The sequence below is a fragment of the Nelumbo nucifera genome, chromosome 4 (assembly GCF_055504915.1).
Source record: "Nelumbo nucifera cultivar China Antique chromosome 4, China Antique-T2T, whole genome shotgun sequence".
NCBI lineage: Eukaryota > Viridiplantae > Streptophyta > Magnoliopsida > Proteales > Nelumbonaceae > Nelumbo > Nelumbo nucifera.
In genome coordinates this window covers 31,663,912-31,691,333 of record NC_142652.1, presented here as the reverse complement: position 1 = coordinate 31,691,333, position 27,422 = coordinate 31,663,912, and the positions used below count along the sequence as shown (strand labels likewise).

The 27,422-nt window shown below is 36.2% G+C and overlaps 1 protein-coding gene across 2 annotated transcripts in view; it reads right to left on the bottom strand.

Moving 5' to 3' along the window:
• The window catches only part of DEG7 (DegP protease 7), an 83,464-nt gene that overhangs the window by 28,781 nt on the left and 27,261 nt on the right, over positions 1 to 27,422 (bottom strand). For both annotated transcript variants that reach the window (XM_088902582.1, XM_010276349.3), the window contains exons 8-14: positions 20,884 to 20,973; positions 11,459 to 11,524; positions 11,213 to 11,269; positions 10,406 to 10,471; positions 9,344 to 9,451; positions 6,510 to 6,590; positions 1,566 to 1,615 (exon numbers count right to left, since the gene is read on the bottom strand). In XM_088902582.1, the coding sequence (XP_088758708.1) occupies positions 1,566 to 1,615; positions 6,510 to 6,590; positions 9,344 to 9,451; positions 10,406 to 10,471; positions 11,213 to 11,269; positions 11,459 to 11,524; positions 20,884 to 20,973 (518 nt within the window). The remainder of the gene's footprint in view (positions 1 to 1,565; positions 1,616 to 6,509; positions 6,591 to 9,343; positions 9,452 to 10,405; positions 10,472 to 11,212; positions 11,270 to 11,458; positions 11,525 to 20,883; positions 20,974 to 27,422) is intronic.

The window sequence follows — 27,422 nt, the reverse complement described above, 5'->3', positions numbered from 1 at the left end:
GTGATCTCAAAGTTTTAGGTGCACATTTGAGTTTGAAAACTCTGGGAAGAGGCTTTGGAGTCTGAGAGCCAAGATGGCTCATGAAGTATTTCAGAAGAGTGACCAATGTGGAAGATTCGTTGAACCTCTTAATCTAAGAGAACACTGCGATGAAAGGAAAAAGGAGAAGACAAGTCCTAATCAACAAGCAGGTAAGTTTATCTCTTTTGGTGAATTTGTAGTCGAGCTTTCTTCCTTTTCGTCACAGACATGGAATCTGGAGGAGGTTCAAGTGGTTATTTGTTCAGAAGGCTATAAGGAAGGAAGGGGGGTGGTTTCTGGGGAAGTAGTGAAGGAGTTAGTGAGGTGGGAAGGGGAGGACAAGGAAGAAAAGTTAGGTAGGGCTGGCTGTGGAGGGAATGATGCTAAGAGTGTTCCTACTGAACACGGCGATGAGGTTGTGAAAGAGGCTTTTGACAAGAATGACAAAACTGACTCATCTCTAGACTGTGAGGATTATCAAAAGTTTGAAATTTCAGCTGGTAGGATTGGAGTACATCTAGGGTGGAGAAGAACTGTAAACAAGGAGGGTGCCTTAGGACCTATATGAGCGAAAAAGGCTAGAGAAACAAGCAAGTGGTGCCATGTCCATGTGTCTAAGGTCTTCTCGAGGCTAAAAGATGGTTCGATTGGGGTAGGTCCTTCTAACAAATATAAGAGTGTACAGAAGGAAGAGATTAAAAGGCTTAGATGCAAAGAAAAAGGGTGATGAAAGGAGGGAGGAGGAGCTTCAAGTTGTCATAGGGGAGATAGTCAACCCTGACAAAAGAAGGGTTGGAGGTTAGACCAGGGTCAGGGGATAAGAAGGAAGAGGGAGGTCAAGCTGGTGAAAGTAGCCTTACTTTGTCTCAACAAGCTGACAAGGAGGGGGAGAAAGTGGAGATTAAGACCTTGGTGGACAGGGAGATTAGAATTGGCAAGAGTTTAGGGCTATTCTTTTTGGGAAGGCTTAGAGTTCGTTACAAGAGCTTTTGAAAAATTTGAAATGAGTAAAAGGGAAGAGAAATTGAAGAAGATTCTGCGACAGAAAGAAGAAAATGCTTGGAATGAGGAAGATGATGGGCAGGATGACTCGTTTGAGCCGGAAGACTAGCCAATGTATGAAGGGGGGGTCTCAGTTTTTTCTTTTTGTTAGTTTCATGTCTTTGTAAGCCTTGCTGTATGTAGGAGGGGATGGGGGGATTTCTCAGTCTTTCTTTTGGTTAGTCTTGTGTCATTGTAAGCCTTGCTGTTGTTGGTACTGGGTTTGGGTGTTATCTTAACACCCCTGTCAATGCTGTAATCTGCTTTTTATTTTATCAATAAATTTTTTCTTTTATTCTTCAAAACACATACTTGTTGGATGCAGTCTATAGCAATGTGCATAGAGTTTTCTGTTTTACTACCAACAAGTCCCTCATACAGAAACATTAATTAGTTATTTAATTGATCACATATAGCTGACTATATAAAATTCAAACAGGTCTACAAATGGATATCCAAGAAACACTATTCATGAGTTCCAACGTAAGTTAGAGTGCACTAACCCTGGTTCCGTTACATATACCAGACCACAGGTGAATCGAAAATTTCTAGCCTGTGTAAAATAACCAAAAGCATTAGGCATTTCAAACAATGAAAATAAACAGGTGATTAAAACAAAATTAAGATTAGACATAACAATGGAGTGGTTCTTGCACTAAATAGGAGAAAAATAACATACATAAGTCATCACATTTTTGTTCAAATAATTGAGAAATGACAACAGTATCAATTTTGAGTTGGTCTTTTATTCAGGCTCAAGAAGCTGTATAAAAGACAACAGATGCACCATATCTTATATCATGCATGTGGTATATTTAATACAATTCTCTCATTCTATCTCAAACAACTAATATTTGCAAGAAAAAATAAGGGTCCTTTTGGTTTGCAGTTGGAATCGGAATCGAAATGGTCCATTCCCATAATCCGTTTGGTTCAGACAGGAATGGGAATGGGAATTAGAATCAACAGGAATGGGATTTCATTCCCAAGGGAGGGGCAGGGAATGGCCATTCCCTCAAATGGGGGAATGCCATTCCAGCAGGAATGGGAATGGGATTCTCATTCCACCCAACCAAACAGTTGGAATCGGAATAGCCCATTCCGATTCTGATTCCAGACCCCTATTCCCACAAACCAAACAGGGCCTAAGTACCATATCATCTGTTAACCTCACTATTTTGAACTGAAATGGAAGAAAGTTGAGGACTTGAATGTTCTCGTAACTTCACGGGATCAACAACTTTCTCAGCTAAGATTTAAAGCAAAATAAACAACAACAACAACAACAAATGCTAATTTAAATAGTAATATACAAAAACAATTCTTTGAGACAAAAAAAAAATACACCCTAGCTTAAAGATATTTTTGCTTGTTTCATATTACATATGAATTAAGCAAGTATTAGTTTAGGTAAAATACGAGAGATGGCTAACATAGGTGAGAGAGGAGAGTACTATCCTTGGGTAGAAACATTGCACTGGATGTACTCAACCAAGTAATTGGCGATCCAAGGGGCACAGAGCTAATAGGCAACATCGTAAACCTTCCACTGGTCCCATGTTCTAGTGCTTTAAAGGATGTCCTCAAATTTCTTTTGTTAAATACATCCAATATGAAAGGGACCATATTATATTCAAAAGGAGGTCCCATGGTGCTTGATGTTTGCTGATGACTTTTTTTTTTGTTTTATTAGACAACTGTAAAGAAACTTCATTAAAATAGAGTAAAAGAGATGTATACAATAGAACAAGCATCCCCGGGAGAGGAGTGAGCTGCTACCTCTCCAAAGAAAAACAAAGAGATTTATAATTGTGCCCAATATAACTGTCCCTGGTCAATTCCTTGTTTGGCTAAGGTATCATCCATTCCATTGCTGATGGTATAGTATTAATTGATGAAACTAACAACGGATTAAATGCAAGATTAGGCTTCTCGACAAGTACATTAGAAACAAGAGGTTTTAAAATAAGTAGGACTAAAACAATTTTTTTTTTATCAGCAGAAGAAATTATTTTATTAGATTTAAAGAAAGCTGTAGCAGTACGATATGATGACAAGGATGACATCCCCAAGAGCTTATCAAATTACAGTTACAAAGAAATCCCAAAAAGGACAATAAGTTGCCAGCATCACAAAATACATCAGATTACAAATTAGCCCAAAATAAGCCATCTCTATCAGCCCCTTGCTTTGCCAATATATCTGCCATTCCATTTGCAGACCTTATCCCTAAAAGCATGTCTGTATTTCCAAGTAGATGATCTCATATTCTTGGACCAAGATATGACTAACTGAGAATCTCCTTCCACTTCCAATTCCCTTACTCCAAATTGTACAGCAAGCCTTAATCCATGTAAGAGAGCCATCACTTCAGCTTGTACTGAACCTCCAAACCCAATTGGCCCTGAAAATAATGCCACCACCACTCCTTCGTGGTTTCTAAAAACACCTCCTATTCCCGGCCCTTCCTGGATTACCCAATGAGCTACCGTCAAAGTTATGTTTCAGATTGTTAAAAGATCGAGGTTTCCAAACCATTCTAACACTTTCTGCAGGATTAAAACAAAATGTATACAATGTAAACCTAATAATAGGAGTGCAAACCGGATTAAACTTAGAATTTGAGACCAAGGGATAAATCAATGTGACCTCTTCCATTACCTTGGTTTAATAATTCTTAACAAAGGGTAGATGACATAATCATATAATTTTCTTCTTCCCACTTCTCATGTTCATCCAGTGATTTAAAAGGTGCGCCTAGGTGCACAAGTGAGGTGCATTTTAGGGTAGGCGCCTCGCCCAGGTCCTAGGCACAGCCCTTTCAAAAGGCGCATGCCTTGTGCTCCTGGTGTGCCTTGCACCTCAGCCCAGGCGTGCGCCTTTTGAAAATTTGATGCTTTTTTGCTTTTTTTGGTAATGTTGTTCTCATTCATGCATCCTAATAAAATATCTTCTTAAAAAGCAATTAAAACTATAAAATCATTATTTTTTGTGAGAACTAAGAATTTAAGACCTAATGTGGATTTGTTTGGGCTTGCCTCGAGGGGCGTGGCACAAAGGCGACTCGTAGAATCAGGAATGTAATATGTTTTACATCACATTAGCTACTTGAAGTAATGCAATTGAAAAAAAAAGTGATTGTCGAATTTATATGCTTGAAAATGTTTTAAAATTTAAGTTTATATTTTTCTTAATATTATGTTTAATAATTTTTTTATTTTTTTGCATGTTTTTTGAATTTTTTTGGCATTTTTTTTAATTTTTTAGCTTTTTTTTTGCGCCTTGCGCCTCAAGCACAAATTGACCCCTACGCCTTGCGCTTTTAAAACACAGTGTTTCATCACTGTTACCAATGGGTTTCTTGATCTTCCTAGTGAGATACCCCAATTTTCCCCTCTCTTCCAATGAACATCTTCACATCCTTGGACCATTCCAAGAAATTTGAACAATAGAGATGAGCAATGGATACAAGGATTAGGGAAGTGTCAACCTATCAGTTCGAAGAGAGGAGCAAGAGTTTTAGGGGTGTCTAATCTGAATACTCAACCCCCACCCAGTGATTTAAAAGGCGTAACTAGGTGCACTGGCAAGGCGCATTTAGGGTATGCACCTCGCCAAGGTACTAGGCGCAACCCTTTCAAAAAGCGCACACCTGGTGTTCCAATGCGTGCGCCTGATGCGCCTTGCCCTCAGTCGAGGCGTGCACCTTTTGAAAATTCCATGCATTTTTTTCTATGTATGAACCTAGTGGCTGGGCTAAGGGCTTCGCCCCCCGGACCCCTAACCACACCCCCTCAAGGCAAAGCCCAAACAAGTCCATGTTAGGGTCTTAAATTCTTAATTCACACATAATTCATAAAATATATTCTTAAAAGGCAATTAAAGTTATAAAATCATTGTATTTTTATGTGAGAATTAAGAATTGAAGACCTTAACATGGACTTGTTTGGGCTTGCCTCGAGGGGCATGGTACAAAGGCAGCTTGTAGAATCAGGAATGCAATATGTTTTACATCACTTTAGCTACTTGAAGTAACACAATTATAGAAAAAAAAAGAGATTGTGAGTTTTACATGCTTGAAAATGATTTATATGTTCTATTTTATTTTTAAATTTTCATTTGAATACTCTTTACATGTTGTGTTTATGTATTTTAATTTTAGATAATAGGTTTTATAAAAATTTATTTTCAAATTTAAGTTTATAATTTTTCTTAATATTATGTTTAATATATTTTATTTTTTACATTTTTTAGATATTTTTTGTTTTTTTAATTTTCTGACTTTTTTTATGTTTTAACTTTTTTTTTGTATTTTTGTGCCTTGCTTCAAAAAGGTGTGTGCCTTGCCTTGCACCTCGGATGCAAATTGGCCATTGTGCTTTTTTTGCGCCTTGCACACACTACTCCCACCCCAATGAGCCAATACACACACACACACACACAAAGAATAAGAAAAGAACAAGACAGTAGGGATTATAGTAATACAATGCATCAAGTGTCTTCACAGGAAGTGCATGTTGTCCATGCCACCACCAGTTAGGGACTGAATCCCAGAAAATATGAAAGTAGTTGAGTCTTCTGAAGTCATGGTAAACAACCCCAACACCACTGCTGGCCACTTCTGTACATGTTCAACCATGATTACAGAACACATACACAGACCTGTTAAACTCCCTTTCAACTACTAACAGTCCCACAACTGAAAAGAAAGGAACTGATCACAACTCCAGCATTACTGCTGTATTAGGTGGATCAACACTAATCCACATAAGAAATTAAGAGGAATCAGTCATATACACATGCAACACTACTACTGCTGTTGTACCTCTGTACACCATTTACTACCAAACAGAACCACTTCTTTCACCCAAACAGGAACAGCTCATTCAAACAACTTTTCTCAGCACGGATAGAAGTGATCGCCATGCTTACCTGCAGTCCCTAGGGCCACAGCAGTAGGTTTACAAAACTATAGATCACCACAGCCACAGACATCCTCCACAAGCAGAAGGCTTCTTTCGTAGCACTCTATGAAGCCCTACATGCTTCAATCACCAGTTCAAATAACCGAAAAAATAAACCTAGGTCTTATGACCCAGAAAGAATAGAATAAAAAGAAGAGAAGGCTCATAACATCAGATCTGATTGTCAAATCCTTGTGCAGAATGCTTCCTTCATTAAGACAGTTAGAAGAGGAAAGAAAGATCTAATCTCCTCTTTGACAGATGGTGCTCTGATACCATCTCATTTGTTATAGAAGATCTAGAAGGAAGAAGACAGCACAAGCGAGAAAGAAGCAAAGCATTGGGTATGTGGTGCTGCCCCACAACACTTTTATATTAAGTATGTTTTTAAAAAAATGATGAAAAGACCAAATTGACCTTCTGCCTATTAGTACAACAAAATACTAGTTCTCAGAACAAACAACAACAATAAACACAACTTACCTGTTGGTAGGAAAGAGGGTGAATAACTGCACCACTTACTTCCAAGAAGTAATTAGGAGTTATCGAATGCAAATCCTGAACCTGAACCATCATCAGACAAAGTCATAATCAGAAATACAAAGCAAACATAAAGAAAGTCAGCTGAATAATGATTCCTTATCTCAAGCTGAGCACTGATCCAATTAAAATTTGAATGATCAAAGACCTTTAACATCTCAGGAAAATTCAGTCCATGTCCAGCTGAAATATTTTTACTGTCTACTATTTTAATCATTTATTTCTTAGTAATAAATCTGTAATCATCAAAGATTCTCTAGATTCAAATGTAATTAATAAAATGAAGTTGTCCCCACTTTATATGAGAGAGATTGAAGGTACAGAGAAGGTTCTTTGTTTGAGAGTAGTAAAATAGAAGTAAAATGATGATATGGTCCTCACTCCTCACCTTATACGAGGGAAAAGTAAGGTAGGAGGAAGGTTGTAGAAATTTTGCATTAGTTTTTGGGATGCAAAATTTGCTGTGCCAATGAGTTCAAATTTTGCATCAGGTAAGAGAGCAAATCGTGGCTACAGATTAACAGATGCAAATCTGAATGAGATGCAGAATTTGCAAGTGGTTCAGATTTGCATTGCAAACAGAACTAAAAGTGTAATTGGGGATGCAGACCCATCAGACACCACTGATCCCTATGGTGGATGCAGACCCATCTCTAATCCACAGATTCTTTTATGGTGGATACAAGAACAAAAAGGATGCTTAAGGCCACTGGAATACATAATACATAACCGGGAAGGCAAGAACCTTGTCATACAGTATTAACATCATGTTCAGGTAGGTCTTAATGCAATGCCAACTCTTTTTTTTTTTCTTTTTTCTTTTTTTTTTGGTAACAGTCTAAGTGGACGAAGACAATTGCCTTTTACAGGAGAAGAGATCATCATATGGCATTGGTTTACCATTAATATGCTAAACTCATGTAGGAGACTACCACTGATCCCTATTCTGGGTCAGGGAATTCTAATTTTCATTCATTACAGTTGAGACCATTATCTTCCACTCATATAGGACTTGGAGTGCAACTTGGGTTGCGTTGAGTTGAGCATTTGCCAAATTTAAAGGGGCCCAAGCTCTTTTTTTTTATCAGTAAAAGTGATTTTATTAAGAAAATGATATGAGAATTAGTACAGAAATTGAGTGGCCTTGGCTACCCCATTATCCTTTAAAATTCCACCTAAGGTTTCGCTTTACATCCTTACAACTGAGCCCAAAAACAATATTCCCTATCAGCCCCTTGCTTCGCTAGCTGGTCCACAAACCCATTTGCTGCTCTTGGAATCCACTGAAATAATAACTACATGTGCTTGGTAATGTGATTAAGTTTTTAGGTTTCATTTCTGAACACCCATGGAGTCTTTCCGTTCTGCTTTAGCCAGCTTATAATTACTTTGGAGTCGCCTTCTATAACCAGCTTTCTCACACCTATTTCCATGGCTTTTTGTATTCCAAAGACCACTGCTTTTAGTTCAGCTGTAATGGAGTCTCCCCATCCGATAGGGCCCGAATACAGCCCCACTACTTTCCCCATGTCATCTCTTGTGACCCCCACCAATTCCAGCCACACCCGGGTTGCCAATGCTGCTCCCATCAAAGTTTAAGTTGAGGAATCCAGATTCAGGAGGATACCAGCTTCTTAACACCTTTTTTGCTGATGACGAGGATGCTACAGTCCTCTAGTTCCTGATTATATCATCCACAGTAAAGTTTGAGAATAAACCCATAGATTTTACCCATGAGATCACTTTTATCATAATCCCTTCTATCAGTAATTCCTTACACCTATTCTTTCCTTCAAAAATTCTCTGACATAGATTTTACCCAGGAGGCCCAAGCTCAATTTAGTTGAATTTCTTCAACTTGGAGTCTTGGACAACCAGATTTCACAACATATAGGACATCTTGCATACACACTTTGATAATTAATAAAGTTTATGACTATTAAAAACATCTCTGTTACTTTGTTTTTGGCTTTATTATTTATTTATAGATTGTGTCTCTCACAACCTATAAAGTGTATGACTATAAAAACATCTCTGTTTACTTTGTATAAAAGCAGGGGAGGTCCTTTTTCTTCTATACATAAACTAAAGGAGTTTTGTTGCTTCTCTTTTTTATTCCTTCCTTCTTTTTTTAGGGAGAAGATGGTTGTCCCAAGTGTTTTAAAAGGCATGGGAAGCATACGCCTGGAGGCGCGCCTCCAGGCGAGGCGCTCCCAAAACGCCCTGAGGCGTATGCCAGAGGCGCTGACACCTCTGAGCCATATGCCTCCTGTGCTTTTCTCATGGCGCGTGCTAGAGGCGTACGCCTCATGTGCCTCATGCACATCTGATATAAAAAGACAGAAAAAAAAGGAAAGGAAAGGAAAGGGAACAAAAAGAAAAAGAAAGAAAAGAAAAAAAGAGAAAAGGAAAAAAAAAAGGAAAAGATAAGGAGAAAGAAAGTGGTTTGCCCCCTGCCCCTTCGGCCGCTTCAACATGACCCCCCTTTCAACTAATGTTCTGCATCTTTATTATTCTTAATATAAAAGATTTTTATTAAAAATAAAGAAAAAATGAGATCCCCCCCTTCCTCTTCATCCTCCTCCTAACTCCCAATTATCAAACCACCAACCTCACTGCAAATTTGATTTTTGAAACCTTGAGAAACAGAACCACCATGGCAATTTCTTATCTCTATAACGTTTGACAATTATCATTTAACCCAACATTAAGTAAAAGAAGCATTCATTTATAAATAAACCTAATTGAAAAACAGAATACTGGAAGATAAACAATACCAGCAATTTAACAGTCAAGGAAGTGCCACCCCTTTCAATCAGCAAATCTATCTCCTGATCAACGCTATCATCAAGTACAGTCTCCAGTTTCAGAAACTGAGTAATCACCTAGATTAAATGACAATAGATCATGAGAAACTCATATACTATATGGAAATTTAAAACCAGTCCTCAACTCTTCACAAAATCAGAGACCAACCTGATCTCACAATCAGCATGGAGGTTGGAGGGATCTACTATCTGATTTTAAAATTCTACACTGTGGTAACATAAATCTGTTTCTCTAGGATGTTTCTCTTTTTTCTTCTTGATTAAAGAACTATAATTATTCAAATAGTTTTAGAAAGGTAAAAAAATTAAATTATACAAACACCTAATTCTGTGTAAAAATTAAAATTTGCAAGTAACCTGGCATGAAGAGTAGTAGAATCTGTATTTTGGGGGAAAGCATCGTTAAGCTAGTAGTTCTACGGTACTTCATTCAATATATGTACATAACCCATGGTTGTTTTTGCCCATTCCAATGGGGGTAGAGTTTTTATTCTCATCACATCTATTTGCAAATGAATTCTTTTCTAACTTGTTACTGATTCCTAAGCAAAGTACTATAATATTTTATTGTATTATTATTTTGCTCTAATATGCGAAAAATATAATACTTTAATAGTGAAAATTAATAATAACGTTACTTTAAGCATATCCAATCATTTTCCCATACCAAGTAGCTGGGCACAACTTTAGGTTTATCTATGTGGGTACAGAAATAAACTTGCTATTATAAATGAGGCAAGTAATTGATTTTTCATGCATATGCCAAGTATTAGCAACAAATGCTTTTGAAAGTTAGATTGGCATATTTTAATTCAATAAATGGCCACATAAACATCACATACATCAAGCATTCCTAAGTCCTAAACTAGGATAGTCTAAACAAATGGAGAAATCATATACCAAGTAATAGTTTTCAAAATTAGTAAACAATATAAAGCCAAAGATCACCAGAGCAGAACAAAGGCATCATTGAGCTTAAATACATTGTCATTTTCTGAAAGAATAACTTACTTCCCCATTCAGCCGAACAAGCACATCACCAGGCTCCAAATGCTTGTGTGCTGGGCCTCCTGGGACCTAAAAAAGGTAGATTTTGGTCAGAAGTTATAAAAGTACATAAATCCGTGAAATACAATGCTCAATCTCCTGAAAAAAAAAATGTAAAGCAGTTATGGAGAAGCAAAACCTTCACCCTTGGAAAAAAAAGAAAGGATTAATTAATAAATAGATCAAAATTTAAAAAGTGAAACAACAGAATCTTGGTGGGTGAAAGGTTTGGTAGTAGAGATAAGTATATCTGGGCATCTATACCCATTGACATTTTGTGGTCTATTTGGATGGAAAGAACAAAAGAATCTTTGAGAAGAAAATTTCACAAAAAGAAACCCTCAAAAAGATTGTGGGAAGGATTTGTTCTTGGGCAATACTGGAGAAGGCTTTCATAATGTTCCAGTTCACTCTGATTTAAACAGAGAATCTATTTACACTGTAATTGGGGATCCCTGATCCCCATGCTTTCTATGCAGTATGCAGTCTTCTGTGTATATTGGAGGTCTTCTGTGCAGCCCCTTAATGTAGTAGGAGAAATATGTCCCTGTTACTCTGATCATGTACTTCAAGCATAGTTTCTTAATAATAATATTTTGCTTTCCTTCAAAAAAAAAAAAATTGAAACCTTTATTTGGATAAAGGCAGTGGATAAAATGATAAGCCTATATCACCTTAATCATCAGAACATGAACATCTTGAGTTAATAGAATTTTACTTAGTGATTTGGAGCCCTCTCCACAACCAATATGCAGAAGAGGGAACACTCACCACAGAATCAACAACAAGCATTCCAGTCTCACCAGCAGGAGATGCATGCCTAACCATCTGTAAGCCACAAAAAACTTAACATGAGTGAAAAATTTGGAAATGAACCTCAGATTAACATTTAAATGATTCAAGTATACTTGTTCTAAAACAAAAGGTCATATAAATAATTTTGAAAAAATGAAACATAAAAGGAAATATATGAGAACAAATAAAATAGAAAGAGAAGAGGAGGTAATATCTAAGCACCTGCTCCGTTTCACTTTGCAGACCAAGCCGGCGTGTCTCATCGAATCCTTTATGAAGAAATGTCACCTACAAATAAAGCCAAAGAAAACTATGGTAAATATTCAAATAGTTTAAGAGATGTAATCCTCTCTCTCCCTACCTCCCTCCCTCCCTCCCACCCTCTCTCTCTCTCATGTGCACCTGATATCTTTCACCTAAGCTACATGGTTGTTTAGGCATATAGGCAATTCAAGGCAACAGTGAACTGGGCATGACTTAAATTATAGAATGAAAGTTAAGCTTTAGGTTAGTTCCATAATTTTACATAACAATCAGCATGAACATAAATTGAAAAAAGTAGTAATGCTCTTTACTATAACATTAACTTCCTCCCAGTAGCAAATCACCGTATCTAAAAGACAATAACATTTCAAATCTATTAATTTAAAATGTTTTAAAAGTAACAAAGTAGTTTGGGTAAGAAGATCTGCAAATGCTTTGGCATATTTGTTAGCTAAGCAAGGAGCAACAAGAAACCATTTCTATTGGAGACTAGTTTCCAAAGGTGGGAGTTGTAAATATTGCAATGGTTGTTCTAGTGTTGGTTAACTGTGGTTAACTACCACAGTGGGCTTTGCTTTGGAATCATCTCATTTTTTCAAAAAAAAAAATAATATATAAAAGTAAACACAATAGTATAATACGTATTGAATAGAGTAATTTCATGTCTAATTAAAACCTAAAGAAGGTAATAATTTTATATAAAAAAATTTAAAATAGAAAGCAAGGAAAAGAGCCCTATATTTTTAATGTAGTAGTAGTAGTAGTAATGAAATATTTATCCTTCTATATTTCAAGAGAGCCATAAACAACACATATGAAATATTTATAATATATGATACAATTATCAAAATACAATTAAGATGCAGCCTATAGTAATACTATTAAAATAAGAAACTCACCTTGTGATTGTCCTGTCTAGATCACCAAGATTGGCACCTTTTTAAAGATAAGTCTGGGAATCCCACCATGGGTGCCCTGTTGCCTAGGAGACACTTTGACAACTATGTTTAGCTATACATCATTACCCCTTCCATCCCCCAAAAAACTTGTGCATCACACGGGTCCTGACTAGTTAGAAAGTTATAGAAGTATCCTATTTTGAAGATTTTTTTGAAAGGTTTCAGAAAACATTTCATTATATAAACAAGAATATTAAGTAAGTGATATAACCAGGGAATGATCACCCCTTAAAACATGTGTGACAATTAAGTCCTATACAATCATTCCCTACCCAATCCTTACCTGCAGGATCAGGTTAACATTTTTTTTTTTTTTATAAGTAGGAAGTTTCTATTTTTTGAAGTCTGAATACAAGTAGGAGTCAACAGGTCTTGTAGAGAACAAACCTATTTTATTCTTCCCTACTAAAGCTTGCAAAGCAGCTTGAATTCAAAGAGTTAGAGGTGGAAGGGGACTCTTAGGTGGTCATTTCTTGGACAAGAAGTAACACCCAAATCCCTTGGATCTATAGACACACCATCCAGGAGATTGAAAGCATAGCAGGGGTGCTAACTGTCAATTTTAATTGGGTGAGGAGAGCTGCTAATGGAATGACAGATACTTTAGCTAAACAAGGGGCTTTTAGGCATCAATTGTTTTGGGCAAAATTGTAATTTTTTGTTAGCTCAGGGAGGAGTTTTTCCACCTTGATGTATCCTTATAATTTCCTTAATACGATCTCCTTTATGATAAAAAAAAAGACTGAATAAAGATTTCTTTTTAAGTGGCGGTAATCAATTTGGAAGATTGGGAGGTAGAGGCTGTAGCAGGTTCTCTAGAGTGTTCCATGTCTCGTTGGCCTTTAACCTACTTGGGTCTTCCGTCAGGAGCTAACCCAAAAGAAAGTCGGTTCCGGTATCCAATTGTGGAAAAGTTTGAAAAGAGACTGGGTACTTGGAAAAAAAGTTACATTTCGATAGGGGGTAGAGTGACCTTGATTAGGGTGACACTTGCTAGTCTTCCGGTTTATTTTCTTTCTGTATTCATGATACCCTCAAGGAAAGTCAACAAGCTAGAAAAGGTGATGAGGGATTTCGTGTGAGAGCCAGGGAAGAGAAGAAGGATCATTTGATTAGGTGGGAGATATTCAGCAGGAGTAAGGAAGAAGGGGGATTAGGACTGGGAAATCTAGTTCTTAAAAATGAAGCTCTATTAAGGAAGTGGATTTGGAGATGGCCATTATAGAGAGAGAGAGAGAGAGAGAGAGAGAGAGGTTGTGGCACAAGGTGGTGAATAGTATTCATGGCTGTTTGCAGAACGGTTGGGATGCCGGGTATCTCGACAGGTGACTCTTGCAACACCCTGGAAGGCCATTCACGGAATTCTACCCCATTTTCTCAATCTGGTCAGGTATGATGTTAATTCTGCCATTCTGGACACAATGTTCTTTTTTGGGAAGACATTTGGGTGGGCAACCAACCTCTTAAAGACCTTTTTCCCTCTCTTTACTCTCTTTCCCTTTATAAGGAAGAGCAAGTTTCCAGTTTTATTTCCTACTCAGATTCTTCTGTGGCCCTAAACTGGGATTTTGGTTTCCGTAGAGGGTTACGTGATGATGAAAGTGCTTGTGTTTCAGATTTATTGTGTTCACTTGAATCTATTTGTTTAGATCCCCTCAAACCTAACACAAGAACTTGGACCCCTAACCCAAAAAGTTTTTTCACTTGCTCCTCTTTCTTCAAGTCCCTTTGTTCCACTTCTACACCTTAGAATTTCCCAGTTAAAGAATTTTGGACGAGGCCCATTCCCCCAAAGATTGTTGTTTTTTGTTGGGAAGTTTATTATGGTAAGATTAGCACCTTTGAAAACCTACAAAAGAAAAGACCAAATCGGTGCTTATCCCCTAATTGGTGTATTCTTTGTAAATCTCAGAATGAGGACTGTCACCATTACTGATCTCTTGCTCCTTTGCTACAGATTTATGGAATTGGATTCTTATATTGTTTGAGTGTAGGTGGAACCTACCATCTGATACTAGCTTTTAGTTTAGTTCGTCTATTTTTGAATGGCACACAAAGAGAGGGAGAATTATGTGGAAGTGCATAAGAGCAGCTTTGTTGTGGACAGTTTGGGAAGAAAGGAACACTAGAATCTTTTGTGAAAAAGAAAGGAGCTTCTCGAAAATTAAAGAATGTATTCTGACAAGGGCAATTCAGTGGCTGAAAACTCTAAAGATCTTTGATGCATACTCTTTTGATGACCTATGGAGAAGCTGGTTAGCAGTGGCTAATACTTCTACTAGGAAGGACAGACATGGGGTTGATTAGATGCCAGCAGGGGAGGAGTTTATCAAGCTGAACTTTGATGGAAGTAGCTGAGGAAATTCAGGACCTTCAAGCATAGGAGGAGTGCTGAGAAACAAAGATAGTAACATTATATCTTTGTACTCAGGTCCTGCAAGTGTGGGAGACTCTTTAAGGGCCGAATTACTTGCTGCTGTACAAGGAATCCAGCTTGCAAATCAGCTAGGCATAGAGCATCGGATTATTGAAGGGGATTCCCAGGTGATAATGGGTTGGCTGAAGGATCCGGACACTGTGATTTGGGGTTTTAGAGATCTTCTCAAAAAGGTTAAATGGTTAACAAGGAATATGACAATCAGAGCTCAGTGGGTAGGCAGATCAGAAAACTCATTGGCTGATTCACTTGCAAAACAAGAGGTTCTCCAGGATACTTTATTTTGGGCTTCAGTGCAATTTCTTTTGTACTTATAATTCTATAACTAGCTTTAAAGGAAAGGTCGCATCTCGTGCCCTTCCTCGGGTTGCATGTAACTCTTATTTGCTGGTTTAATAAAATTTCACTCATTTATCAGAAAAAAAAAGAATTGTTTTTTCTGTTTCTACCATAGCCAGCAACTATAATAGAATTTATTCTTGATTTCTTTCTTCCTATTCTATTCTTTTTTTCCCCACTAAGGACTGAATAAAAATAACCCTGGACCTTGTATGAAAATGGAAGGATATTGGTAATGCACTCAGGCCCGATGGGGAAGGGCACTCGGTGAGAGTTGATATGATGGAAGCAAGCGTAGGGGAACAGAAGGCTAACGAATTGAGAGCTGAAAGGTTAATGGTTGAAGGAGATTCCAAAGTTTTTATTAGCTGGCTTTTAAAGATGGAAGTTGCTTGCTTCATCAAGAATGAACTAAGGTGATTGAAATGTTCTCTAAGAATATGCAGATAGAGATTAAATGAGTTCAAAGATTGGCAAATGGTTTAGCTGACTGCCTAGCTAAGCAGGGAGTCAATAGATGGCTTCGATGTAAAATGTGTGGGTGGGAAAGCTAGGGCTATATGTACTCACAACCTCTTGTTTTTGCCTCATTTAATTAATAAGTCAATTTTTCATTGTGTAGATAATCAAAAAAAAAAACAAAAAACTCCTCTCTCTCTCTCTCTCTCTCTCTCTGTATATATATAACAAGACAGTCCATGTCAGCAGCCCTCTCCTTTCAGTATAGCCGTATAGGTATTTATCTATTTTCTCCTTTTTCTATGTTATCCCTTATTTTCTTTTGGTTTAAAAATATAAAAAAGTAACCATTGCCAATTTTGATTGGATCAATAAAGCTGTACACTTTTATTTATAGAGAGAGAGAGAGAGACCTTTGGGTTTTCCAAGGCCGCTTAATTCAATACATGTTATTATTACATTTAAGAGAGAGAGAATGAGAGTGAGAATAGTAATACAATATAATAAAGTAAAACATTAATAGATCAAATAATCTAAATAGGTTGAAGCTAAACAATCAAACACAAAACAACAAAAATGAAAAAATTATTTTAAAATGTTATTAATTTAAAAGTCCACTAAACTTCCACTTAAAAATAATAACTATTAACAAAACTTTTAAAATGTTAATTAAAAACATTTCAATTCCATTTAAAAATCAAACACTAATAAAATTTTAAAAATAAAAATTTTAAATAAACAAAAATACTAATTGATGGTTTTAATAATCTTATGATTTAAACATGGGTTTAATATAGCCTATGTTCTAATGTTGTATTTTGCTTTATTTGTTCTTTTTATTTTACTACATAACTTTGTATTAATGCATTTTTAATTAATTAATTAATTAATAATATTGTTAAAATTAATAATTTTTATGAGTTAGAGACCTTTACTATACATAGTGCACATGCTACATAAAAGACTTATATAAAAAAGATGACACATTAAAAATGATATAAAAATAAAAAACTAATGAAAATTTAAATGGTAGAACTTGTTTTATCACTCAGGCAAAGAAGACGAGCTAAAGGGTCTATGTTGATCCAATTTTGAAAACGATTCTGGTCCATTTGGAAACCCATAACGTGTGATACACGATACAACATATTTTAACACATTCAATAATAATAATAGTAGTAGTAATCTATAAAATTTGAAATCTAATAAGTATAATTAATAAAAATTAGTAGTTCATAAATTAAAGAATAAATACAATTTAATTATATTTAAAGATAATCAATATTAATAGGATAGTTAAAATTAATAATAAAAAGTAAAAAATTATGAAAAATAATAAAATAAACCATTTGCATTCCATATAAAAAAATATAAAATTAATTAAAACAAAAAAAACTAATAATGATCCAATTAGAAATGTCATAAGACTCCTACTTAGGTGATCATTTATAATAACAGTCCAATATGACTATAGGGATTATTAGGAGATGGTTGACTATGCATATTGTGTTTAAAGATGACATGTCTGATAGTATTTTGTTGAGGATGGCCTGTTTTTGAGGTCCAACTTGTTAGCTATTTGTACAGATTATCATTGTACAAAGGACCTTTTACTTTAACACAATCATAAAAAATCATTTATAATTTAGCCCAACCCAGCTAAACCTACAAAGTTTTGGGTTCAAGCAACTATTTCTTCTAAGCTAGGTCTAGCTACACCAAGCCCGCACATAATGTGAGCAGTAGGGATTTAAAATTAATAAAAATTACTAAAGTTAATAAAAAATATTAAATTTTAGCAAGTTTTATCTAGAAACCATTAAAAAATAAGAAATTAGTAAAATTAGTATTGATATATTAATTAAAATTAATAATAAAAAGTAACAAATCATTTATAACTTAGCCCAACCTGACTATACCTATATATTTTCAGGCTCAAGCAACTATTTTCTTTTGAGCTAGGTCTAACTCAGATCTGCACCAAGCCCATACATAATGTGGGCAGTAGGACTGTAAACAGATCAGACTCAAATCATATCCAAGTTATATCCGCATCAACATCCAATTATGAAATTTCTAGATCTGCATCCACATCTGATTATTATTATGTTGGATTTTGAGATTTTAAAGTACATACGTATAATAAATGCATAATAAAAAATACTAAATTTATTAATTATAAACTTTATATAATTACACATAATATCTATATGTATACATAAATATACTACATATATATAAAATAATAACTTTTTGCTAGACATGGATTTTAATCAAATTGGATGGATTAAATCCACATCCAGTTGAATTATTAATCAAATGCAAGTTCTAACATCCAAATCTAGGATAATTAGATTCGAAGTCTAATCGGGTATCAAATTTTTGAAGTCCAATGACTAGGGGTGAGAATGGGTCAGTTCAGTTTGGTTCCATGGCAGAACCTGGAACCTACCTTGTAGGGACCGATTCCAAGTTTTTGAACTGGAACCTACCCTGTGAAGGTCGATTCCATGGTTGGTTCTGACCTTGGCAGTTTTTGGGTCAGTTCTAGGGTTTACCCATGGAACCTGTTCTTTCTTTACTATACCCTTCAAAAAAAGCATGGCCCTTAAAAACTTGATTTTCGATAAATATAATATATATTTTAAAACTTATATCATCTTTATTCATTAAATCGAGTAATTTAATATGTAGATTATCATTATATGGTTCAAAACTTATGGTTTAAATTTAAATTTTGTAAATATTGCCTTTTACACTACTTATTGTACATATTCAAATATTAAAATGAAAACAAATGATCAAACGACTTAAGTAACTCAATGGTCAAGTGAGACCATGGCCTCAGTAACCATGAGTGCTTGGGTTCAAATCTTCACATTCCCAAAAGTATTTTTGGGTCTATTTCAGCGCAAGTTCGGTTCCAAGGCAGGTTCCACGAAGGTTGATTCCACCAAGGCATATTCATCGGGTTGGTTTGCGTAGGGCCATTTCAAGGCCAGTTCGAGGTCGGTTCCTAGTAGAACCTACCAATTTGCTCGCTCCTACCAATGATAGCATTAGCAAATAGGGCCCAAGCTAAGCAACTCCTAAGCTCAATTTGGAAGTTATATGCATATATGGTAAATATTGTTATATCATATTTAGATAACAAATTTAATATTATAATATATATGTTATATATTTTTTAAATAGATTAAAAATATGTACATTTTTTAATTTGTAAAAAAAATCATAATTTTATAATTAACACGCGCAAAAAAGGCATATTCATCGGGTTGGTTTGCGTAGGGTAATTTCAAGGCCAGTTCGAGGTCGGTTCCTGGTAGAACCTACCAATTTGCTCGCTCCTACCAATGATAGCCTTAGCAAATAGGGCCCAAACTAAGCAACTCCTAAGCTCAATTTGTAAGTTATATGCATATATGGTAAATATTGTTATATAATAATTAGATAACAAATTTAATATTAATATATATGTTATATTTTTTTAAATAGATTAAAATTAAGTACATTTTCTAATTTGTAAAAAAATCATAATTTTATAATTAACACGCGCAAACCTGTCCAAGTCCTAGGCCCAGACAAATATTATTACACTTGAGGTGTGGATCGGGCTAGGCCAAGCAACCTTAAAAACTGTTAATACACTATCAAAATCTGGCCCAAGATCTTTTATTTCTTTTGGTTCATTGGGCTACACAATGGGGGTAGCCAGTCCCCCATAGCTCCTTTGGCTTCAATATTATCTAAAAATAGTTAAAAAAAACAAAAATAATGCATGCATGGGTTGCACTCGGTTTGGTTCAGTCCAATTATGAATGTCATAGTGTGTGCAACTTGGGTGGGATGGAAGAGGATGAGGATCAATCCAAGCCTAATCCAAAGTCTTAAACCTTGAGTTCGGCTTAGATTAATTTAATTATGACTAAAAAAGTTAACTATAGATTAATTTAATTATGATTTATGACTATGGCCTAACTTTATATATTTTGTCAATATTTAAGTGATATTTACAAAAAAAATGTAACATTTAATCATTAATAAAGTAAAATAAATAAAACAGAACACAGAGATAAAATGAAAAAATAATTATTTTATTAAGTAATTAGCAATAACTTGTTATTTTTGTTGAAAAACATTAATATTATTAATTCAAATCACTAAGTTGCTAAATGATTTTTGTAACAAATAATTCAAATAAAGATTTAATTATTTTAAACAACATTGCATTCCTTCCTTAGTTATAAGTTTTGGTTATTTCACTTTCCCTTTGATAAATCCCGTGCATCACATAGGTCCCTACTAGTGAATTAATAAAGCCTAACAGTTAACAATCAAGAAAAACAGTAAACAACATATCTTACTAGGTAGGCAATAAAACCCTGAACTATATAATCTCAATATGGCCCAAAAAATGAAAAAAAAAAAAAAAAAAAACATCACCCCCAATAACCACATAAAAGGGATAACTCCCCCAAGAAAAAAAAGAAACCAAACTACTCTCCAAATCCAAAACTAAGCACCTCACCCCACCCATTCGAAATACCACCGTCAAACCGCAGATGCTACAAAACAAACCCAGAACACCCATTAAATGCAATAGGAACAGAAATCAGAGACTTTCGAACACCCATAAAAGTGCAATGTCCAAGAACCAGAACACCCCTCCAAAAGAGCCAAACAAGTCCAATACATTAATCAACCCATCCTCAAAACAAGGGAAATAATAATATCATCAAGGATCTCACAGCAAACCATCTGAGTTGCACTTTCAACATTTGCAGAAGCTTCATACTAAAACTAAAGATCTGTACGAAAGCACATAATACTAAATTTACATGTGAACTAAAAATATTTTATTTTTCCTAAATGATCCTTCCTTTTCATTTTACCTCTGTCAAATACCTGAAGAATCATTGCCAACAGGCTAAACAAGAACATATCAGAATCACAAGCAATAACAAAAATTTGACAACATGAAAGCATTTTTGAACCTTATGGAACTTGTGCAAGAGAAACCAGAAAATATATTGACCCAAAACAGAAAAAGAAATGTAGGAGATAAAATAAAACTAAATTATTTGTCAGGAAATGTTACAGCTTTTATCTCAAGCAGTTCTCAGTTGTTATACAATCTAACAAGATCATTAAGAATGTGAAACTTGATGAGAAAAGAACCAACAAACCTGAAGCGTACCACGAGGAATAGTGACTGCCAACCATTTATTTCCAAATGAATCCCAGCCATCCTGCAGAAATTTTAATGCCCTCACAACCTGCCAATTATAGAACCCCAAGACTTAAAATTTGCAAGGGTCAAAGATTTACCAGCATAACCTACTATGGCACTCAACCAAAACATCTTTAAAATTTCACAGCAAAAATAATTGAAAATGACAAAAACGAAAAAGACAAAGAAAAAATAAAATAAAGACCTATGTTAAAATAAATAATAAATATTTAACCAAAAATGCAGCAAGAGGAATAAGAAAATGAAACAAGGGTGGAGAAATTTCTTTGTTTTTTTTTGATCAATAACTGTGAAATGTATTAATTAAGATTAAGAAAATTACAAAGCAAGGGGGCTAAACAATCTTAGCTCCCTAGAACAATCATTGAGCACCAAAATACAATTATAATACGGCCCAAAATAAAGAGTTTCTGTTCACCCCTTGCCTAGCTAGACCATCTGCCAGTGAGTTTGCACTTCCCTTTACCCATTTGTACTGAATTTCAATATCGTTAGTCAGCCACTTAAATTTTCTCTTTTCATTGCTGTAATTCCATATCCTAGAGTTATCCTCTTTTAACCAGTTCACCACAACTTAAGAGTCTCCTTCTATGATCAGCTTACTAAATTGCATCTCATTGACTCTTTGTACTCCTTCAAGAGCTTCAAGTATCTCAGCCCTCAAGGAATCTCCTTCCCCTATTGGTCCTGAAAACATAGCTAACAAATTCCCATGTTCATCTCTTATTGCTCCCCCTATTCCAGATGGCCTTGGATTACCCATATTGCTGCCATCAAAATTCAGTTTAATAAAGCCATGAGGTGGAGGAATCCAACAAGAATTTGATGCCTTCTTAGCTGAAGCTAATTTTGCAATTCCCTTCCAGTTTTTTAGCATCTCATCTACTAAGAATTCTGCAAACAATGCCAAAGTTTTCAGCCAATGAGATGGAGGAATCCAACAAGAATTTGATGCCTTCTTAGCTGAAGCTAATTTTGCAATTTCCTTCTAGTTTTTTAGCATCTCATCTACTAAGAACAATGCCAAAGTTTTCAGCCAATGTATCACCCTAATATGGATTACCTCCAATATTACTTCCAAGCTTCTCTCCTTTTCTGAGAAGATCCGTGAGTTTCTCTCCTCCCAAACAGTCCAACAAACTGCAGCCCTCATACATCTCCACATAATCTTGGCCCTTTTTGTTGGCCAGCTCGGCATGGAACTGAATAAACTTTGCACATTCAAAGGGGGGGTCCACCTGATCCATAGAGAGAACAATGGCAAAATAGCTTGAATAGCTTTCCATGGTGCTGCTCTTGTAGTCTTTGCCAGTAGCTAAGTAGTGATCTAATTGGTTTGACTGAAACAATTAAGTAGAAGAATGTTCAAAAACTAAAAAGATATTAACAAGCCACTATACATTAAAACTCAGTATATTGTACAAAATCTTTTTTTTATCAGCACAATAAGTCAAACTTTAATTAAAAGATAGATGAAATCAATACATTCAAATTATAGGGCTGCAAGCCCAAAAGTACTAACAAAGCTACAAAGAAGCCAAAATAATTGCTGCCTCAATACCCCTTGTTTGTCAAGGGAATCAGTCATCCCATTTGCAGTCCTTACCACTTAAATTCAGCATTTATGTCCTTATCAATACTTTCCACTTCCCTAAAACTATGTCGAAGATACCACAGAGTGAGTCACTGAGTCTGTTACAGCTAGCCCATGAGATGATCAGCTTTGAGTCTCCTTCCACCTCCACCTGTCTATATCCCAATTGTTTCGCTAACATAAGCCCTTGCAATAAAGCTGTCAGATCATTATTGGCTTCTCCCCATCTCTTGTTCTCTTCTCACTAAGATCTCTCTCTCTTTTGATCAATAACAACAGATTTCATTAAATACGAATAAGCTTACAAAGTAGAGGAGCTAAAGTATCTTAACTCACCAAGAAAGTGGGCAGGTACCCAAAAAGAAAAAAAATTACAACTGAGCCCAGAAATCAGAATCCCTATTCACCCCTTGCCTAGCTAACCCATTAGCAAAGGAGTTTGTATTTCTCTTTACCCAAGTACACTGAACTTCCATGTTCTTGATCGGCCATTGAATTTTCTCTTTTCATTGCTGTAGCTCCAAAGCTTAGAGGTGTCTTCTTTTAGCCAGTTCACTACAACCTCAGAATCTTCTCTTTCTCACTGTTATCAAATCAGATTATTGTTTTTTTCTTTTCTACTTTCTCAACTGGAATTCCTGCAAGGTTTCAGAAAATATAGCAAAACCAACCCTTTGTTTACCCATCAGGATGCAAATCATCTGTTTTCTTCTTTTCCCAAACCATTAAGTTAGTATAATAAACCAGCCCTTGATAGTATTTTTCATCTTTACTACAAAAGCTTTCCCGCTTCTCTATAGAAAGTTCATCCAGTTTTGTATATTCACTGATCCGTCGCCACGTCTAGAAATCCTTTGAACCATGTTGTCGCTTCTTCCACTAGGTAAATCATCACTGTCTTCTCTTCCCTTACTTTAACTGTTAGGAACCTGCCTAACTCAGGGCTCTTCGAGCGGCCAACCTCCTGAATTCTTGGGAAGGAGAGAGAGAGGGAGAGAGAGGGAGAAAGAGAGAGATTAATGCTGAAAGAGTCCTCCTCTATTCCTTTTCTGCTCTACTACTTATAGTGTTACAATCTTGACTGTTACAGCAGTTACAAGTGGATGGCAGTTGTTACAAGTGGCTGGTTAGTTGAGCTGATGTGGCCTCCTCTTGTAAAACTGACTAACTGCCTTCTGTTGGTCTGTTCCAACAGTCTTGACAATCCAATTGGATGGCAATTGTTACAAGTGGATGGCAGTTATTACAAGTGGCTGGTTAGTTGAGCTGATGTGGCCTCCTCTTGTAAAACCTAACTGCCTTCTGTTGGTCTGTACCAACAGTCTTGACATTAACAGCCTCTTGCCCTTTTATCTGTAGAGGCTGATTTATGTCTCTGACATCTTCTTTCCTTTTTTGGCTCTTGGGACCACTCTTTTATGTTAACTTTTGTACACTATTTTTTGTTTTATTCTTTCTTGTAAGAGAAGGGCACAACTGTCCTTTCCATAACCTTGTACTCTTTATTATATAAATTAATCATTTCTGGGTGTGTGGTTCAAGATAGAACACACCCTTTCATTCCTAATTCTTCTTCTCTGATTTGAACTAAGTTGACATGGTATCAGAGCAGGTTTTTTCAACCTGTTCTTGATTGAAATCTGTTTAGGCCTGTGAGATCAACCCATCTACTTCAATTTTGGATCTCGTAGGTTGTTGTACTGATCAGCATATCTCTGCTGTTCTTTCTCTGGAAGTTCGCCATCAGCAATAGTGTTTCTTCTCTTTCTCTCAATTGGCTACTTCAAACACTCTGAAACTTCAGATCTGAAGTCGCCTAGGTCAGATTTGTGTATATATATATATATATATATTTTAGTTCTGGTTCAGATTACTTTTGAAGGGTGTTTTTCCCTTCTTCTTGTTTGACGGTCCAGAAAACTTACCTTTTTAGGACTGTTATCAGTTCATAAACTTTGTGTGGCTGTTTTTTTATTGGGCTTTGTTTCCTCCTTGTGGTGTGTGATTATACACACATATTCCATCAAGTTTTGGTCTCTTTTGGACCTTCGGCTGCTCTACTTTCCTAGTTTTTTGTTTATTCATTGATGAAATGGGTATGGAGAAAAGGGATATTCTACCAGTAAAGTTCAATGGGACAAACTATGCCTTCTGGAAATTCCACTTCCAGTTCTATGTTGAGGGAAATGGCCTATGGGGATTTCTTGATGGTTCCACAAAACAACCTGATGAATCTGATTCCAAGGGTCTGAAACAGTGGAAGGTCGACAATGCCAAAGTAGTGTCTTGGCTTCTTGGCTCCGTTGAAATTGAGATTGCTATTCCAATGAGAAGTTATCGAACTGCTAGTGAGATGTTCACCTATATGGAAAAGGTGCACCAACAGTCCAACATCTCTCGTCAGTATCAGATTGAGACAGATTTTTTCTTACAGTCAGGGTGAGAAGAAAATACAGGAGTACTATGCTGGCTTTGGGAATTTGTGGACAGGATATGAATTAGTTCATATGGGTGAAAGCACTTCGGAATGTTGCATCAAAAATCTAAAAGAACATTTTGATAGGAGGAAGATCATGCATTTTCTGATGCATCTGAGACCTGAATATGAAATTGTAAGGTCCAACATTCTCAATGGGGGCACTCCTCCCACACTTGACACAATTTTGGGGGAGCTTCTCAAGGAGGAAACTAGACTCATTACTCAATCGACCTTGAGATCAAAATCTGATTCTAGAACAAAGCCTTTCTGATAAATAAATCCAAGCCCAAGAAGGACTTGTCCCGAGTACAGTGTTATGAATGTAAGGAATATGGACATGTTATCTCACACTGTCGGAAGAAAATTTTCTATACCTACTACAAACAACATGGGCATATTATTCCTGAATGTCCTACCCGGCCATCAAAGGGGAATGATTCAAGTTCTAAGAAGAGTCAACATAAGGCTTTCCAGACAGCAACTAAAGGTGCAAATACAGGGAGTACAGCTTCAGCAGGAATGGATGAAAATTCTAGAACTCTTACAGAAGAAAGAATGTGGCAGCTAGTATCCTCAGCTATTTCCTCTGCATTTTCAGCTATCGGTCTTTCGAGTGAGTCATCCTATTTTTATTCCTCTCCTAGTCACTTATGGATCATTGATTCCGGGGACTCTAATCATATGACAGGGGCACACACTGGTCAATCCATTAAACCCAAATCTTTGAAGAAACATACTATTACTGCTAATGGAGAGAAATTGGATATTGTTGGTTGCAATTATTTGTCTTTGACTACACTTGTCAATTCTTGCTTTCATCTACCTAAAACTTTCTTTGTTCCTAAACTTACAACCAATTTGATCTCAGTCGGTCAGCTAGTTGAGGATGGTAACATTGTTTCCTTTTCCCATGATGGTTGTTTGACACAGCACCAACGCACTGGGACGATGAAAGGGAAGGGGCATAGACTGGGTTGCCTATTTGCCTTGGAATTTGAAAAGACACCGGTACCTTAATCCACATCTTGTTTGAAAAAATAATGTATGGCACTTGTGGAATAGGCGACTTGATCACCCCTATGCAAATAAACTTGAGTCTTTGTTTCGTGATGGTTTTTTGTCTTCTAAAGCTACTTCTTTTAATAATGTTGACAAGGCTTGCATTTCTTGTTGCTCGAGTAAAAGCCATGTTTTAACTTTTCCTTCAATTGTTGAACATGCTTCTGTTCCTTTTAAAATAGTACATAGTGATGTTTGTTTGTCTCCAGTTGTTTCCAGGTTGGGATAAAAATATTTTGTTATGGCTGTCCCGCATTGGAAAGAAGCCATGGATACTAAGCTCCAAGCTCTTATTGATAATGATACTTGGGATATGGTTCCTGCCCCTCCAGATGCCCCTCGTATTGGAAGCAAATGGGTATATTCAGTGAAACTTAAATCTGATGGGAGCCTTAATAGATACAAGGCATGTTTGGTGGCACAAGGGTATAAGTAGGAGTACGGGATAGATTATGATGAGACATTTGTCCCTGTAGCTAAGATGACCATTGTTCGTCTATTGTTGGCTATATCTGCAATTAAACACTGGGAGATTCATCAGATGGATGTCAAAAATGCTTTCTTACACGGGGACCTCAAGGAAACTATTTATATGAAGCCTCCACTGGGATACTATGATAGTTATCCCTGGTGTGTCAACTTAAAATGTCTTTGTAAGGTCTTAAACAAGCCCCCGGGGTCGGGGCATGGTTTGAGAAATTTCATTCAGTGATTACAGATGCAGAATTTATCCAGAGCTCTTCAGATTATTAATTGTTCATATCAAGGCGTCCCCAAGGAATTACATTATTACTTCTGTATGCGGATGACACTCTTATTACCGGTGATGATAGTCAAGGTATTTCCTTTCTGAAACAGCTTCTCAGTCAGTCTTTCAAGATGAAAAACCTTGGTCATCTCACTTATTTCTTGGGTTAAGAAGTTACTCACTCTTCCCGTGGGCATTTTGTTAATCAACACAAGTATGTGATGAACCTCGTGAAATCTGCAAACCTGAGTGATGACAAACAGGTTGACACACCTCTTGAGATGAATCTGAAACTTTCGAAGGATGACGAGGACCCCCTAGTAGATGCCACACTTTATCGACAACTTGTCGGTAGTCTAATCTACCTCACCATGACACATCCAGATATCTCTTATGTTGTCCAAGTGGTCAGTTAGTTTGTCTCTTCTCCTCGACAACCGCACATGACTGCAGTCCTTCATATTATCAGATACATTCGTGGAACACTTTCACATGACATTTCCTTTCCTGCATCTCCTTCACTTAGCTTATCCGCATATGCAGATGTTGATTGGGCAAGATGCCCGGATACTAGACGCTCCACTACTAGTTGGT